This window comes from Anarrhichthys ocellatus, unplaced genomic scaffold (genome assembly GCF_004355925.1).
Source record: "Anarrhichthys ocellatus isolate YVR2014 unplaced genomic scaffold, GSC_Weel_1.0 scaffold117, whole genome shotgun sequence".
Taxonomy (NCBI): domain Eukaryota; kingdom Metazoa; phylum Chordata; class Actinopteri; order Perciformes; family Anarhichadidae; genus Anarrhichthys; species Anarrhichthys ocellatus.
In genome coordinates, this window is record NW_022280147.1 from 725685 (window position 1) to 743779 (window position 18095).

Here is an 18095-nt window from a genome sequence, read left to right on the forward strand (position 1 = left end):
GGGGGGGGGGGGGGGGGGGGGTGTTGCAGAGGTACGACTGAGTAGACAAGAGTTTAAAAACCGGTAAAGACGAATTTTAAAAAGTGAGGTAGACAGGGTAGCAGTGAAGGATGAGGGAGCGAGGGAGGGAGGAAAGGATGGAGGATGAACGGACAAACGACAGGGCAATGGACAAAATGGTTGATAAAATGACGGAGATTTTGACAGAGACTACATGCAGTTGATATGAGTCTGAAATCCAGTGGTGCCAAAATAAAAGTATTTCGTTTGGCTGCACCGTAAACACATACAGCGATACGGAGATACGAAGAGATGTGTGTTGTTTTTTTTACTTCCAAAACAATGTGGCTGAGGTTAATTCATTCAAGGGAGACGTTGCCGCTGTAAAATCAGCAAAGTTTTCCTTTCGTCTCTCCCTCGTCCTCCTGATCTGACAACAGGGGAGGAAGGTGTGTGTGCGTGTGTGCGTGTGTGTGGAGCAAACAGTTCTCTGTAGCTCTAAGGATTCCAAATTAGGGAAGGTGAGGGTAAAACTGGTAAAAAGTGAATTAAAACGCACTGTACATTGACAAGCTAGCAGTATAGGAAGAATAGTGTGGACAGATGGAGGATGAACGCAAAGACAATCGATCATCCTTCCTGTCATTTTTCTTTTTTGTAAGAGTTGGAATGACAGGAAGACTGCCGACATAAAGAACCTCAGAACATTTGGACCCTGAATAGATGGAGTTCATACGACAGCCTGTACCAACACCAATCCAGCGGTGCCAACGGAAAAAAACAGCTGAGCCAATTTCTGGAGCTGTCCGCAGCTGCTGCTATTTTCACCATCTCGTAAGACGAGAGCTGATTTAAACAATACCCTAAGCCGTCTTGATGTGAATTTCATTCTGGCATTATGTGATATTGTGAACATTCGTGGAAGATCGGGTTAACGCAGGAAGCTCCTGAATGTCACCGTCTATCAAAAAGCAGAGAGGACGTGCAACAAAACGAGGCTTTCCTCTTCACTGGAGCCAACGCAGAGGCGGCGGGCAGGGCCGCGAACAGAAGACTAACGAGGGTCAGCGAGGACGAGGACACGGACGAGCAGATCCGCGCCAACACATCCGCATGCTAAATAAAGTAACATCCACAGTAAATGCAACACATGCAAGCGTTTGTTTTCAAAAAACGGCAAAGAAGACATACATTTTTCTTTTTTTTTCGCCCTGGGTCATGAATTAACACACTCCCACACAGCTGACAAAAAAGGTGCACAAAAGGCATGTAAGCGGAGCATATTCATGCACGGCCTTGATATGCATATGTGCAGAGATCTTGCAAGACAAAAGAGGCAACAGGAGAAGAGGGGCGGTAAACGAGAGCTTGGCTTCGGCGCGGCACGGTTAAGCCTCTGCATTATTAAAAATGTTTCTTAAAGGGGTTTAGATGAGGAAGGGTTTGTTCTATAGCCCCCCTTCCCCACCCCTCTCCATCCCCATAGCTTCCTGCTCTCCACTTCTACATGCCTTTAGCCTCCTTCTGTCTGTTCTCCTCATGCAACTGGCGGGGGGAGGGGGGGGGGGGGGGCACTCTGGTCTGGAGTTATGGTGAGGGGTCAGTCTCCCTCTCACACACACATGCAGCTCCATCATAAAAACGTGCAGACATATGCAATGTTCACGCACAGGTTGAAAAAACACAGCTTTTCAGCAATTTTTCGACAACCACAGCAGCACTCTGGGTGAAAGCCTCTAGAACCAAGTGGATGCTCTGTGCAGAGAGGTGTCCGTCAGAACAGCACGTTCCTCGCTAAGAACATAGCAACCAAGAATGCTCTGCACACGTCAGCCACCGAGAGCCAAAATAAGAATGTCAGCAGAAATCATAAAGATGGGTTCTTTGTCGTCAGAGCTTCATACTCGGGCTGCAACTAATGGCTATCTTGAGAATTAACCTGTCCAATAACACTTAGATTTTTTATCAGATAAAAAGAAAAACTAATATTTCCAGTTTTTATGAAAAAAAAAATAAATGAAATGAGCTAATTAGCGTTAGCTAAATCTGCCATCTCCAGCAGGTTTGTGTCTGTTTTGACTGACCAAAGAACAATTACAGTGTAATTAAAAAACGGCTGCGACGGACAGAAATACAACCCTGCGTGATGGTTTAATTTAGCCGGGCGTTAGCTTTATCAAGCGTTAGCTTTAAAAATTGCTTTATCAAGAGCCCGACTTCATGGATCGTCACAAAACAAAGAGCACGCAAACGGCTGTCCAATTAATTTGTTTCTAAATCACAACCTGTAATCGTGCCTCTGCACTTCATGGTCTCTGCTTCCGCCATGTTTCCAAGGAGACGCCGTCACTTAAAACATTTAAAAAAAAACAACAACATAAAATGAAACATGTTGGAGGTGGTGCTACATCAAGGTTAGTAGATCAAAAGGAGATACAGCTCTCTCTCTCTCATAGCGCTGCTTACTCGTGTTGCTCTAACACATGCACAGCACGGGGAGGACAACAAATAAGGATCATGTAGGACAAGCACGTGACCTCTGTGTTGGTGTCATTAGGATATTTTGTTGCTGTTGCTGCATGGATCCTGTCACAGTTTATTCTTTATACATTGGGAGAGGAGGAGCGTCTGTGTGTGTGTGTGTGTGTGTGTGTGTATCTGCATTAGCGCTTGTGCTGGAGAGTAAGAGATAAGTGAATATGCACCGTAAATGAGAGAGAGAGAGAGAGAGAGAGAGCGAGAGAGAGAGAGAGATATGTAATTTGCAAAAAAAACATGGGATGAAAATGGCAGGAGATAGAAGAAGGGAGGAGGACAAAACAGAGAGGAGCCACAGAGGAGCATGGGAGACGAGGATGAAATAGGAATGTCGGCAGGATGGGAGAGAGAGAGCAGAAGAGAGAGAGGGAGAGGGAGAGAGAGAAACAGAGAGAGAAAGAGAAAGAGTGGTAGTAGTGGAGGTGTGGTGGGGGGAAGCAGAGGTCTCTTAACCTTGTGCGACGGGGCGTGTGCTTGTAAATAAACATCAGCCTGAGATTATTCCAAGCACGAAGGCCCAGACCGTGGGGCCCTGAGGTCAGAGTGGGCCCATACCTGGCTCTGTCTCTCACACACACACACACACAAGCGCACACACACGCACACGCACACATACACATACACATACAAACGCACACACACACCCGCACACACCCTCTTACTACATCCACACCAAACACAAAGACGTTGTGTTAGAGCCTATTCAAATACTGGTGCACGCACACAAACACATGAAAACAGACACATATATTTGGGATGTAAAAAAAAAAACCCACGAGCATGCATGGATCTGAACACACACTTATCTGCACACACAGACACGCAGACACACACAGACAAATGTAAAGTGACAAATGCACACAAACACATACACGCGCACGCTAAATCTAGCAAGACAAAAACAAAGTGGATTTGAACAAAGAGAATATGCACACTGCTGAAGTACCCACTCACACAGTGCCCACAGACTCACAGAAAGCATTGCATACAATCCTGCATGTACACACACACACACTCCGTCTCTGTACTGTTAACACCCCAGATGTCTGCAGACATCCAGTCATCCCGAGCTCAGACGCTGTGTGTCATCCATCTCGTTTTTTTTTGTTCTTCCCTTGTTGTTTTTGAGGAACCGACTGATGAGTGCAGACACTGGATGTGGGATTATTCACAATGACATAACATGGCGCGAGATTCACAGCACAATCGCACTAATCCGTCGACTACCTCTTAAGTAACCTGGAAATGGGAGGCGGAGCGAGTGGGGGCCCTGTGGCTCCAAAGGTATCTTTTCTTTACTAGTGAGTTACTACAACTAACTTTTTCATCATCCCCTCACACTGTGGGAATGTGTCTGATCTAAGGACAATACGGGGGTGACTAACGGTTATTTTCCATTATCGACTCATCTCCAGACTATTTTCAAGATTAATCGATTAATCGGTCGGTGCATAAAATGTCAGACAAATGTGAAATATGTGTTTACTTCAAAATAGTTTGTGATTATTTTTCGAATCGTAGTTCTAAAGGAAAATTAATCCTGCATGAATAAACACAATGCTTTTACGTATACGTAGTGACTGTATAATGAAAGGTATTAATGACAGACTCATTTCACGGACAAAGTGACAGTACACAAATTATTGTAGCATCATCACAAAATGAAATCCATTTAGATGGAAATGGTAAAATCACCTATTGAGCACATAACATCAACCTTTTATAGAGAGAAAAAGTTGATAATCTCAGTTTACATGGGGATAAATCCAGTTGATTCGCACTCAATGTTTAACTTTAAGGTTCTTAGGGTCCCAAAATTTGATCAAATCTGCTGTCTTGATATTGTAGTGTGACAAAAAAAACTATCTCCATCAAAACTGAATTAACTGATAGGAACAACAGAAAACATATGCATTGTATATGTGGTGTGCTTACTGTTCAATGCTGGGGGAGAGGTAGAGTTTTGGGAAGACTTGGGTGGCCTCAGCATCCTCAAAGCTCACTGAGAGAAGGGCCACGTCCTCTCCAGGGTCCACCGCTGTGTCCTGAGAAAGACAAAGCCAGGTTGGTAATGTTACTCGGTAAAACCACTATCTATAGGCAAAACACCATTGGTATGAAGCTGGACTCATTTACATAGCCACAGCCTGCACTGGGATCGTTGCGAGTTATGGACTGGGGTTTGCATGAAGTGAACTAGTTTGTAGGACGTTGACACGTTTAAAGGCCAATCTGCTTATACAGCATTTTGTGTTTTTGACACTCGCCTGTTCCACGTAACAGATACACTTCTATTGTACTAAATGTAACAGTCCACACTGAATTCAAGACCACAGGACCCTAGGCGTTTTTTCTACTCCAAGTCTTTTTTCTGTTTCTTTAATGGTGCACACTTGTTTGTAAACAAAATGAGCACTTGAGTTTAGTCCTGCCTACTTTTTCTCTCTTGGCCATCAGGGGGGCGACTCCTCTGGTTGTATAGAAGTCTATGAGAAAGTGACTCTACTTCTCTCTTGATTTATTACCTCAGTAAACATTGTAAACATGAGTTTATGGTCTCAATCTCTAGTTTCAACTCTTCTTCAATACAGCATGATGTTCATTTAGTAAATTATGGTCCATTTAGAGTCAAACAGACCATAAAGCGGGGGATGATTTAAGGCGGGACTACCTTGTGATTGACAGGTTGCTACCGCTACCAGAGTCTTATACGGAGTCTCTACGTCACTTTATTGCAGTCCAAATATAGTCACTTTTATTCACTGGTTACAAAAAAACAAGATGGCGACAGCCAAAATGATGAACTCAAAGCTTCAAAACCACAGTCCACAAACCAATAGGTGACAACAATGTCCACTTTTATATATACTGTACATATTTACTATGTACAGTCTATGGTGTGGGAGCAGATTGTTAAAAGTTTCAAGGTAGTCACGTATCCATAAAATAAGCTATTTAAATTTAAAAGTTGTCGAAAATTAAACCCTAATTTGATGAGAGATCTGAAAGGATTCCGATTTAATACAGTATTAAGATTTGATTTAAACCCAACCCTGGGGATCACAATCTTCCATGTGTGCACAACAAGTGGGCAAGTCCCAAAATCTTGAAGGAGATGGAGAAGAGGAAAGACACCAGAAGAAACATCTGTTTCATTTCATGCCACATTAGCTTCAACAGCTGCACTACGTGGCTGAGCTGATGACTGGGAGCACCAATCAAGTCATGTGTGAGATGGATGCAGAGGCCACCCGGAGCTGCTCGCTGCAAACCTCGTCTGTCTCTCCAAGGTTCTAATTTCTCATTCTGTGATGTTTTTCCTCGAGCATGGCTACTTCTCAGGCACTGTCATTAGTGCAATTCCACATCAAGTACCATTCTGGGTTCTCTCTCTCCCGACAGAGGCTCGGCGGCGTTAATCAAATGTTTTACAGATGGTTTGAACTCATCCATTTGTTATAATCGCTCCCTGCCGTGGTGAGAGGAAATCTAACCACCACACATGATGGACAGAGGCACAGCGCAACCAGTTTGCAGCATGGCGGCCTGAAACGTGATCGAGCTCATTAACCGATTCCACACGCTCTGCTGATCACAAAACCAAACTGACCGTTGGTTTGAGAAAAAAAACACGGCTGAGTGGGTGGAAAAATAAATTCCTTCAGTGCACATTTCCTCTCCAAGCGGAGTGGAATTAATTTTTCTGCATGTAATCTAAAGACTTTGACCATTAAAGAAAGAAAACAAATTAATAAAAAACAATTAAATGAACATAACATCATTGCAGCATGGGATACAAATGTATTGGACCTAAATAAAGATATCTTAAATCCACAGTGCATTTATACAGAAGCACATGCAGATATCAAGAGTCACAACAATGGCTGCAGCTCTACTGACTATCATGCAATCGGACTTGTCGGGCAGATACATTAGGGGGTAAAGACATAAAGAGTAGAAGGGAGACAGTGAAAGACAGCGGGGTGTGTGGCATCCAAAAGTGTTGCCTGATGGAATCAGCTCACATCAATATAGTGTGCATCAGTAAACAAGAACTGCACTCTGTCCCACAGCAGCGCTCGCGGCTTCTGCCGCTGACAATATGGGACAGATAGGAACAGGCGTGGGGATGTGGGGCTGGGGTGGAGGTGGGGGTTTGGGAAAAGATTGTTTTGCTCCAGTTTGTAGCTGTCAAGTCCTGTTCTCCTCTTTATAGGTGATTTAATGGGTGCTCCCTTTGGACTGGGACAGAGCAAACAGACAGATGAGACCCAACAGGAAGGTGAGAGGGCCAGGAGAGGAACATAGGGCAGCTCTGTACAGGCTGCAGTGGACCAATCCCCTGTTTCGGTTGAACTAAAGGCGCTGTTGAAGGGAGCGCCTTTTTGTGAAATGATTCAGACTCATCTCATCCCAGCAGACAGCAAAGGGCTGTCACAAGTCATATTGCATCAATGAAACAACTAAAGGCAGACCCTTTAACTTTTTGCTAATGCCATTCTAAATAAATGTGCTACGCAAAGGAGTTGAAGCTATGTAGATGAAAATATTATTTTTGGCCTTGTTATAACTATCCATAGAACTTTACATGTTTATTTCACAAACTTTTATATAAAACTGGTAAGTAACACATATACACCGTCAGTCAGGTTTGATCACCAGTAATCTCTTCGTGTATGAGCCTCAAATGAAATAGCATTTAAACAAGAGTAAGAATCTACAGCCACATTATTGGCTCTGTGAGGCTGTACTTAAAGTAGAATAGAATAGAATAGAAATATACTTTATTCATCCCCAAGGGGAAATTTGTCTGTGGCAGCAGCAAACAGGGTTACAAAATAAAATAGAAATATTAGGTATGGAAAATGCACACTATATACAATATAATAAAATAACAGAGCAGGACCTATTAAATTTAAGAAAATAACGTAATAAAAATGCACAGTATATACACTAAATAGAATCATATTAAATTAACTAAGTAGGAGAAAATAAACAAAACAGTAGTGCACAAAATCACCAACAGCAGCAACAACAGTGTAGCATTGTTACAGTCTAGTGTTTGATTTGGCCAGAGGTGATTTATTATAAAGTCTAATGGCAGAGGGCAGGAATGTTTTCCTGTATCGGTCCTTGTGACAGCGGAGCTGAATCAGTCTATTGGAGAAAGTGCTCCGCTGTCCCTGCAGTAGGTAGTGGAGAGGGTGGTCCGGGTTATCCAATATGGATAATAGTTTCTTCAGTGTCCTTCTCTCCACCACCTCTTCCAGATAGTCTTGTTTGCAGCCAATGATGGAGCCGGCCTTCTTAACCAGTTTGTTAAGTCTGTTGGCGTCTCCGGCTCCAATGCTGCTCCCCCAGCAGACTACGGCGAAGTACAGTGCACTGGCCACAACAGACTGGTAGAACATCTCCAACATCTTGCTGCACACGTTGAAGGATCGAAGTTTCCTCAAGAAAAAGAGTCGACTCATCCCCTTCTTGTACACAGCGTTGATGTTGGCCTTCCAGTTCAGTCTGCCGTCGATGGAGACACCCAGGTACTTGTACTCCTCCACCATGTCCACATCCTCTCCCTGAACTCTCAGCGGTTGTGGAGTCGTCGTCTTCCTCCTGAAGTCGACCACTTCTGGTCTTGGCCACGTTCAGACGCAGGTGATTTCTACCAGACCACTCTACAAAGTCACCCACTACTGCCCTGTACTCCTCCTCCCGTCCGTCCCTTATACACCCGACCACTGCAGAGTCATCAGAGAACTTCTGCAGATGGCATGACCCTGAGTTGTACTGGAAGTCAGTGGTGTACAAGGTGAACAGGAAGGGAGACAGAACAGTTCCCTGTGGGGCTCCAGTATCACTGACCACCGTATCAGACAGCACACGGCCCAGTCGGACAAACTGTGGTCTGCCTGTGAGGTAGTCAGTGATCCAGGAGATGGTGGATGCGCTAACCCCCACCACCTGCAGCTTCTCACTCAGCAGCACTGGTTGGATGGTGTTGAATGCACTGGAGAAATCAAAGAAAGTGATTCTCACAGAGCCACCGGATCCATCCAGGTGCGACTGAGCTCGTTGCAGCAGGTAGATGATGGCGTCGCCAACCCCCACATGAGGCTGGTATGCAAATTGCAGAGGGTCCAGTGAGGATTTCACCTGCGGACGGAGGTGGGCCAAGACCAGCCTCTCCAGCACCTTCATCACATGAGATGTGAGGGCAACTGGTCGGTAGTCATTGAGGCCAGATGGGGTCGTCTTCTTTGGTACGGGAACCAGGCACGACGTCTTCCACAGCACCGGGACTTCCTCCTGCTTCAGGCTCAGGTTGTATAGGTGTTGAAGGACATTAGACAGCTGGATGGCGCAGGCACAGAGGGGGAGGTGTTTGGGAGGTGTGGTGTGTGGAGGAGACAGATGAGGGCTCCGAGCTAAACCTATTGAAGAAAGAGTTTAGCTCGTTGGCCCTCTCCAGGGAGCCCCCTGGTTGTCTGCCTCCAACCTTGAAGCCGGTTATCTGCTTCATTCCAGTCCACACCTCCTTCACGTTGTTCTGCTGGAGTTTGGCCTCCAGCTTCCTCCTGTAGGTGCCCTTGCACTCCCTGAGCTTCACCTTCAAGTCGCGCTGGACTCTCCTGAGCTCGTCCCTGTCCCCAGACCTGAAAGCTGCTTTCTTCTTGTTAAGAACAGCTTTCAGGTCACTGGTGATCCATGGCTTGTTGTTGGGGAAGCAGCGTACAGTCCGGGATGGAATGGTGGTTTGTTCACAGAATTTGATATATTCTGTGATACAGTATGTTATGTTGTTGATGTCCTCCCCATGTGGTCCACACAGCACATCCCAATCCGTTGACTCAAAGCAGTCCTGCAGGGCATCATTAGCCTCCTGACAGTCCTGGTGGTCACAGGCAGCCTCTGCAACAGAGGAACATACCTGGGTGTTAACAGGATCAGGTTGTGATCAGACCTGCCAAGGGGGGGGAAGGGCAGTGGCACTGTATGCATCCTTTGCATTAGCATACAGAAGGTCCAGGATTGTATTATTTCATGTGGGGCAGTCAACATATTGGTGAAAAGTTGGCAGGGCTTTATCCAGGGTGATGTGATTAAAGTCTCCAGTGATTGCCAAAAATGCACCAGGATGTTGAATCTGAAGTCCAGACACAGTGGAGTGCATGGTGGCCACTGCTGTCTCGGCGTCAGCTGATGGGGGGATGTACACAGCGACAACAATGGTGGACGAGAACTCCCTCGGCAAATAATATGGACGCATCCCCACGGCTAACAGTTCAATGTCCGGGCTGCAGAAGCGTTCCTTAACACACACATGGTCGGGATTGCACCACCTCTCATTCACATACACAGCAATCCCGCCACCTCTCTTTTTGCCGCTCTGAACAACGTCTCTGTCCGCCCGAACAGTCCTGAAGCCGGGCACCGACGCACTGTGGTCCGGGAAATCCGCGTGCAGCCATGTCTCTGTGAAACACATGACGCTGCACTCGCAGAAGTCCCTCTTGGTCTTTACCAGCGCGCCGAGCTCGTCCGTTTTATTTGCCAAAGACCTCACGTTCCCCAATAGTATCGCCGGTACCGAAGGTTTGTACCTCCTCCTCTTCGCCCTCCGTTTGGCTCCAGATCTGCAGCCCCAGCGTCTTCTCCGTAGCTCCGCAGGGATCACAGGCCTGGCGCCGGGCAGCAGCCGCGGCTCACTCTGCACGAACAGCTGATCACGGGAGTAAACAATGGCCCCGCTCATTGTGTGTGGCTCGCCGTTACACAGAGAGAGAAAAGCAACAGAAAGCCACGAGAAAAAGTTGAGAAAAAGTTACGGTCCGTTGTCTGACCGTAAGCACCAAACATTAAGGAGAAAGAAAAAAACTAAAAGAAGAGAGGAAAGAGTGAAAAAAGACTAAAATTAAAAACACACACAGGGAGCTGCTGCAACAGGCTGCCGCTGGCACGGCGCCATTTTAGCACTGAAGTAGTTCTCATACTGGCATACTGGTTACAAAGCTGTGCTTAGAGATAAATGCTAACATCAGTAACATTAGAAATGATGTTCACCTATAACGTTTACCATGTTCACAATCTTGATCTAACATTTTAGCATGCTAATATTTGCTAATTAGCACAAACACAAATTAGTTTTTCTGGTATATTCTTAAAATACAAAAAATACTGAAGAAATTAAAATTTGGAGCTGGTGAATGGGTCGTGTCTAAATGTTAAACCTCAATTTGAGAAACTCTCCCAAGACGGTTATAGTTAGGCATTGACCTTGAATCGTTAAGTTTATGCAGAGACCTCAAATGATTAAGGTTGGTTAAAGGTAAAGTACTGACCTCTCAAATATTTACGGTTAGGCACTGACTTCCAATGGTTAAGGTTAGTCATTGACCTCTAATGGTTAAGGTTAGTCATTGACCTCTAATGGTTAAGGTTAAGCACTGGCGATAGAACATCAGTCAATGAGAGAACTTCGACTAAACTAGCGTTTCAATAGAGTCTAAGAGAAATAGAGAGACCAGTCATTTGCGACTGTTCAATTGCTACGATTTAAAAAAAAAAAATGCTTAAAAAACAACTTACTGAGAGTGAAACAAATATGTTTGTGTCTGAAGCTTTTGCACTGCTCAAATTTCATGATCCCAGTTTATGGCAAAAAATGTTTTCATGCTCCTTGAAGTGGCATGTTTAAAGTAAATTAAAGTGTAGAGGGCCAATACAAATGCTTTACTTCACAGCTGGTTTTGGTTATGGAGTACACAGTGTGCTGAAGTGGTGTCCTAGCAGTGCGGTGGTAATTTAGAGGCATTTAAAAACTCTCTCATGATTTTCTTCTCCCAAAATACTTACAAATCCACTACAGGAAGTTGTGGAAAGATAGCCTAATGAGAACAGAAATTGACCTTTTAACCTGCCTGCCTTGAAACCATTACTTAAATTGAAACAGAAGAGTGCTTCACTTTGTAATCAAATAAAAGCTCACAAATGGCCGTTAATGTTTCTGTGCACATATACCACATATACACATCTTAAGCCCTTTTAACCAAATACACTCAAGGGCAACTGAGTTAGTAGAGAAGCAGCTTTAAAAAAGGCTCCTGCCCAACAGGCCACAGGCAGGACCTTAATGAAGAGACTTCTTCATTGGTAAGTAATGAGCACTGAAGTGGCCTGGGTCCGATGAGGGGGGGGGGGGGGGGGCCCTGCAGGGGCAGTGGTTGGATGTTAAAGCAGTATTTCCTACATGGCCCTCGGGGGATTTGACTCAACTGCTCAAGGACTGGATTTAAGAAAGCGAGCGAGGAGTGTGCACGAGCATGTGTGCGTGGACATCAAGGTTAGAGGGTGCCTCCGAGTCAAACCCTTTCACGTGGCCGTCACCACCACCCCGCGTCCTCCATCCTCCTTGCTCTTTCAGTCACATGGGTTCACGAACACGCACAAACGCACAGGCCCTTCTTCCTTGTGTCCGCCCTTGTGTCTCCCGATGCCCCGGCCTCTGGCATCTCCTCTGTGTCGCATGTGACAGGTTGGAGATGTGACAGCTGTCCTTATGCCAGACCAAGTCTGGCCAAAGTCGCAACACACACAAACACACTCATCTCCAAATGCTACACGGGGGCTCCACTGCAGGGCTGGTACGGAGGAGGTAAGGGCACTTTGTCCGCCTTCTTCGCCCAACTTTAAATGTCATGCCCAACGTAATGGGGCGACTTGACTGACAGCAGGGTTGTTGTGCAAGGACATGTCCAGCTTCTGGGCGAGCAGCTTAAAGTGCACTTGTACATGTGCTGGACACACAAAGAGTACAAGGCAGTGGCTGCAATTCAGGTAGGACATTTTGAGGAACTCCGGATCTTCACTTCGTGATCAAAGCTAGCTTGGTTCATTTGAGTTGATGTAACAGCTGTCAATCGAATACTGATGACACACACATACTTACTTAGCACTGGTAATATTAGCGTTGGGGTGCGGACACCATTGTTCTTGTAAACGTTATTATTCTGAGTTCTTCCGTGCGTTTTTGTGGTCGCCTGCTGTTTCTGAATACTCAGCTACAGAAACCATTCGATCATCAAAATGTTCAGGTCCTCGAACATTAGGAATACTTTTTAAAATTCCAGAAATTCCTACAGTTCAGCTTTGTGCATACCAGCTGGTGTATGTAAAAATGTAATCCAATAATGGCTCCAAATACAAACTCAAGCACAATTTACACTACAGGGGCTCATTACTCAGGAGATTTTTTTTTCCATTCACTTTCCAGACATTGTTGCAATTCTTCTAACAAAACATTTCAATGTCCTGTAAGACATGTTGAAACTCATCACATAGCAGCACTAAAATGCATCTTCTACGTTCAATGTCAAAAGCCTTGAAGAAAGCATAAGCACAACCATCGGCTAGTACAACATGCTAAATAATACTTTGAGTCCTACAACAGAATAAAGTGAATGGAGGTCTGACATACTGAATTATACGTTTGTGCCAGCATTTTCATAAGTTTGACAGAGACTTACGCCATCGCACCCTGAGGGCGGGTAAGCACAGGGTCAAGGTGGCAGCTGCCAAAATGTCTCATTGCATGACATGAAATGTTCTGATTGAGAAAAAGAGTTGAGGATATTGTTCCTAATGATGTGGAGCTGCTGCTGCTGCTGCTTGTGGGGAGGGGATGAGCAGAGATGTGGTGTACTCCAGGGGCCATGATGATCCCGCTCCCTCCGTCTCAAAAAACAGAACATGCAAGCGTAAGCACAAGTCACTGCAACCCAAATTGGCATGCATGTCCAAGAGGACCTAACGTCCTCTTCTATAATATCTGACCTATCCCACGCCTTTCCCTCTCTTCCTTAAACTCTCCATTCCAACAAACTAATGTAAGACAGACATGGTAGATGATTAGCCAGGCAACTTTGCATCAACCACATAGTTGCACCCCGTGCCAGGGCTCAACTTTGGCACGAGGACAATGGGCGAGAGATTACAGAGCACACATGCTCCACCTGCAACCATGTGGGTAGAACAGGACCCAAACACACCTAAACACTGCCACAAAAGCTTTGTGCATGGGGTGTGTTTGCAAACTGAAAAGAATGGGAATATACTGTGCGTGCCTCTCTCTGTGGAGCATGAAAGTCTCTTAGTGTGATGGGGTGTGGCAACAAATGATAACCTTCCAGAATGTTCCCAAATTAATTGGTTTAGTGAATGCAGCCATACCGTCTGCAGTCTGAAGCACATTATAGAGTAAAAGTTCCTTCTATTTTGTAATCTTCTCAATTCAGATTCAAGATTTGGGAAATATAGTGTAGAGTCGTGCCCATTAATACTTTTGAAGTAAATGCGGTATTGATATAGAGTGCCAAACAGAAATGTTGATCATGTGCCTTTCCAATTATTGTCTCTCAAGTCAACAACCCTCATTGAGCGGTTCGTATGACATCTTACACCAAGTTATTTAGTTATTTTTCGGCGTTTCCATATGAATGTCCTGCAACACAGGTGATCAGTGCACTTGCGCAAAAATTGTTGGTTAGGCAACTTCAGAAAAGATTGTGAGCTGGGATCAAAGAAGTAAGGCTGGACCCGAATATTTGACTAATCAAAAGTTCATTTGATTACGTGGTTTACCTACAAATCATAATGCATTCATTTTTCTAGCTGTAAGTACAGACAGTACATGAGAACAGCCTGCTAAAGTACGTGTAGAAAGAACAATTTCAATTGGAAACGGCAGGACGGTTGACACAAGCTTTCAAAGAAAATGTTAGCAGCTGTGTTTCCAATTTTGAGCAGGCCTTTGAAATTTCACCGCAGCAGCAATAACGCTGAGGTTCCTTTGAATCAACAACAAGTTAGTTAGTAATGGTGAGTAAGGAAATAATGGGACAAAAGAGTAACTTTGATGGAAAAACAGCATCTACAATTCACCAACACTACGGTTTAAGGGGCCAAGCTTTCCCAGTTATTAACCTCATTTAAAGACAATGGACTATCAAAAAGGCACTGCAGTCATGTATAACAGAGACAAAGGAAGCTGTAACAACTGGAAACAAGTCACAAGTGCAGTGTTGCAAAATACCTCACCAGTGGCGTCTCCGCCCCAACAACCCACACGCTTAGCCTCCGCTGCTTGGAAATGAGATGGAATGAGACACCTATTACTGAGTCATAACCATGGGTGAAAGATAGCTTAATACAACCAGCTGGGCCAACTGTACAGTCAACACAAGCCAATAGAGGCAACATAAAAATGCATAGAATCAAATGGGAAAAGATGCTAACATTTGAGAGCACACCTTTCTGCAATAATGCCGAGCAGTCTAAAAAGTGTGGATCAAACACATGGGATTTAGTTTTTTACTATTTCACTGCTCCACTTCTCTCCGCAATTCTTTGCGACAATAACTGGCAGATGACCAATACATACGCCACTGCGACGTGAGTCATATGTCCGTCTGTGGCCAACTGTCACTGATAGTGTGTCACTGATAGCATGTCACCGCAGCGATCTGGCCTTCGCTGTACTGCCTGTGCGAACATCGAGAGTGTGTGTGACGCTAGGGGCTGGAAGCCACAAGGGTGACTCAAGTATGTGTTTGCATGTGGATAACTGCATGCCTGTGTGTTTCGAGAAATGAACGAATGCACATATGTTCGCGCTGATGACACAACACGGGGTGACCTAGAAGTCAAGTGCCATCTGACTTCCAGACCGTGTGGCGATGACGTCGTGTGTAAAATCTTTAATCAATCAAATTATTTTTTTCCTCCCAGTTTTGTGTGACCAGAGACTACATATAAAAACAACACGAGCACTCGCTGCAAACCTTCATCTGAAAAAGGCTGGACTTGAAGCGGAGGGCCTAACACACTGGGTCGCTTATTGTGGCATTTTCTGGGGGTGATGATTGTAATTGGATTAATATTGCTTCACTGGCAGTGTTGCAGGGTGTTTTTGTCCCACTGCGCCGTTAATGAGACTAATCAGGTCATTTGAACCACTGCAGCCCCTTACCCCCATCTGGGACCAATAGGACGCTGGGCCTAAATAACCGTGAAATAAAGCCATTTACTGCATTTCAACATGCACACACTGCCTATTGGTCCATGCTATGTGAGGAAAAAAGATATTGCTCATCTGGCTTGAAAGTATTCTCCATTTGAAGGTACAATGTGCATTGCATTAATCAATTTAAAATGAACCTTAAATAAAACAGCACGTATTTCTAACTTCTGAGAGGTGTTGCTGAACGAAGCTTACTGAATAGAACAGTAACATCAGTTTGATATTTGTTACGATGGACTGCTGACAGTGATGGCACTGATGGCAGATTCACTGTTGTCTTAACTGTGTTACCACGCAACTGTAACCTGCAGTACCACGAGGGAGCCTCGCGAGACAAAACATCCCAAAAACAGAATCCTCCTTACAGTTAGTCCAAGAAGATTGAGTGAGTATCTAACACATGTACTGGTTAGAATCATGGGATAAATAAGATTGCAACATTTCTTTGAATATAATAGATGCAGGGCTCTAAGCTTACATTATTACATTATTTATCTAAAGAAATGTTATTATTGCATCTCTCGCTCTCTTTTTAATACAGTATGCACAAGAGAAAGGGTTTAACTGACTTAAATAAGAGATAAGAGAGAATTTTAAAACGTGGGGCGTATTTGGGACATAACAAGAGACAGGGAGGCATTATGCTACATCATGCAGCCCGCCTATTCTTTTGAGGCTTTGCAATTAGGGTTGGGGTTTGATAGCATTTCATCCAATGTACTAAATCCACTCATTAAATCTGAAACAATTGAAATTCCTCATTGAATCTACTTATCTTTTACCAGTAAATGAATAATAATTCAATTATCAGTTTGCCAAAACTCTTCGTGCACGGATGGACTTTTTGTCTTTTTCAAATATTAGCTTTAAAATGTGAATTTACAGTCTATTTTTAGAACGAGGTTAAAAAGTCACCCAAGAATTACTGTAATCTTAGTAATGTAGGGTGGACATCAGCTCAGGGCAAAAAAAAAAGAAGGTAATAATGGTGTGTAAAATAATAAAAGTACGCCAATCAGACTTGATTGACTTGTTTTTTTTCAAAAGGAAAGTGAATACAGGTATACATACATGTTTTTTCTTAAACATTAAAGCATATAAACATTAGAAACCCAAAATACAAGTATCAACATGGCAATGAGCATGATGTGTCTTCTTTAAGCTTTTGTACATCGCTTTGGAAAAAAGACACGTCAGATTCTTTGTTATTGTGGGGCTTTTTCTCAAGTCATTGGTAAGCCAAGGGTAAGCAAAGGCCAAGACAAATGAGCACAGACAGGCAACATATAGAGACACAATCTCCCCCTGAAGCCACCAATGTGTTAATAAAAAGCCTACAGAAGGCGGTATAAAGCGTGCAGAAGGACAAGGAATTGAGCGTTAAATGAAAGCTGAATAACATCAGGGTTGAAGTCAGAAAAACAAAGGATTAGGAAGAAGAACATTTGGAGGTGTTACAGAAAAAAACACCACATATAGATAGTGTACAACTTGATGTAAAGCGAAGGCGGAAAGTAGGCCAGATAGAAGTAAGTCCATGGAGGCGTGGAGAAGTGTGGGGCGGTGGAGGAACAGTCGGAGGATGGGGGGGGGTTTCTCCTGAGACTGTAATGCTGGAAACCTCTGATGCTCAGCTGGGGGTACAAGCAGGTGGGAATCTTTCGTTTGGAGGCGCGGTGTGGGTGGTTATGGGGGAGGGGGGGTTTCGGGGTTGGGTGATTGCGGATCGCAGATTTGCCGAGGCAGAAAAGGAGTCGGAGTGACCTTTGGTATCAGGGAGTCACGTTGAGTTCACTGGAGCATTAGGGAGTGGATTTGAGCTCCGTGCTCTCTAAGCGCCCCTCCTGAGGCTGTGATTTCTCTTTAATTCACCGACCCCGCAGAGTATGCTGAGGTGCTATCCTTCATCTCCCTAAATAATCTTTTGCCATTTACTTCCACGCTTCAAAGGGGGGTGGTGTGACGGAAGTATCCTATGTTACATGTCTTCTATAAAAGGCACCTGACATTTCATCAGTTCCTGATAGGGAAGATGGGTGTTTTATTTATATGCAGTCATGGAGATGTAAAGAACATCAGTAAAGGGGGGTGGGCTCTTTTTCTTTGTTTTCTTTCCAACAGGCAGGCAGAAATGGAAACGCTTCTTAAGTAAAGAGCAGAAATGTATGTCCCTTGGAGTAATTTGAGATAAGCCTATTTTTAACACCTTTGTAGTCTTGGCCATGTGAAGAAACCACAGAAGAGGAATGTATTAGAAATATGTTCGACATGTGTTTATTTATATAAAAAATAAATAAATAAAAGGATTTGACAATCCTTGGTCTAAAAGTGCAAGAAAATCCAACAGCCACTGCATTTACTGTACGTTTTCAGCATATGCACACAAGACACTGTGAAAACAAACATACAAAACAGCCAAAAGAAACAAAACTACCAATAAAAAAAAACATGGTGTCACCACCATTGAGAGACATACTGAGCA

General features: G+C 44.2%; 1 protein-coding gene across 4 annotated transcripts in view; it reads right to left on the reverse strand.

The window, feature by feature from the left end:
* The window catches only part of babam2 (BRISC and BRCA1 A complex member 2), a 103557-nt gene that overhangs the window by 35826 nt on the left and 49636 nt on the right, over positions 1-18095 (reverse strand). For all 4 annotated transcript variants that reach the window (XM_031876852.1, XM_031876850.1, XM_031876851.1 and 1 more), the window contains exon 7: positions 4474-4583. In XM_031876852.1, the coding sequence (XP_031732712.1) occupies positions 4474-4583 (110 nt within the window). The remainder of the gene's footprint in view (positions 1-4473; positions 4584-18095) is intronic.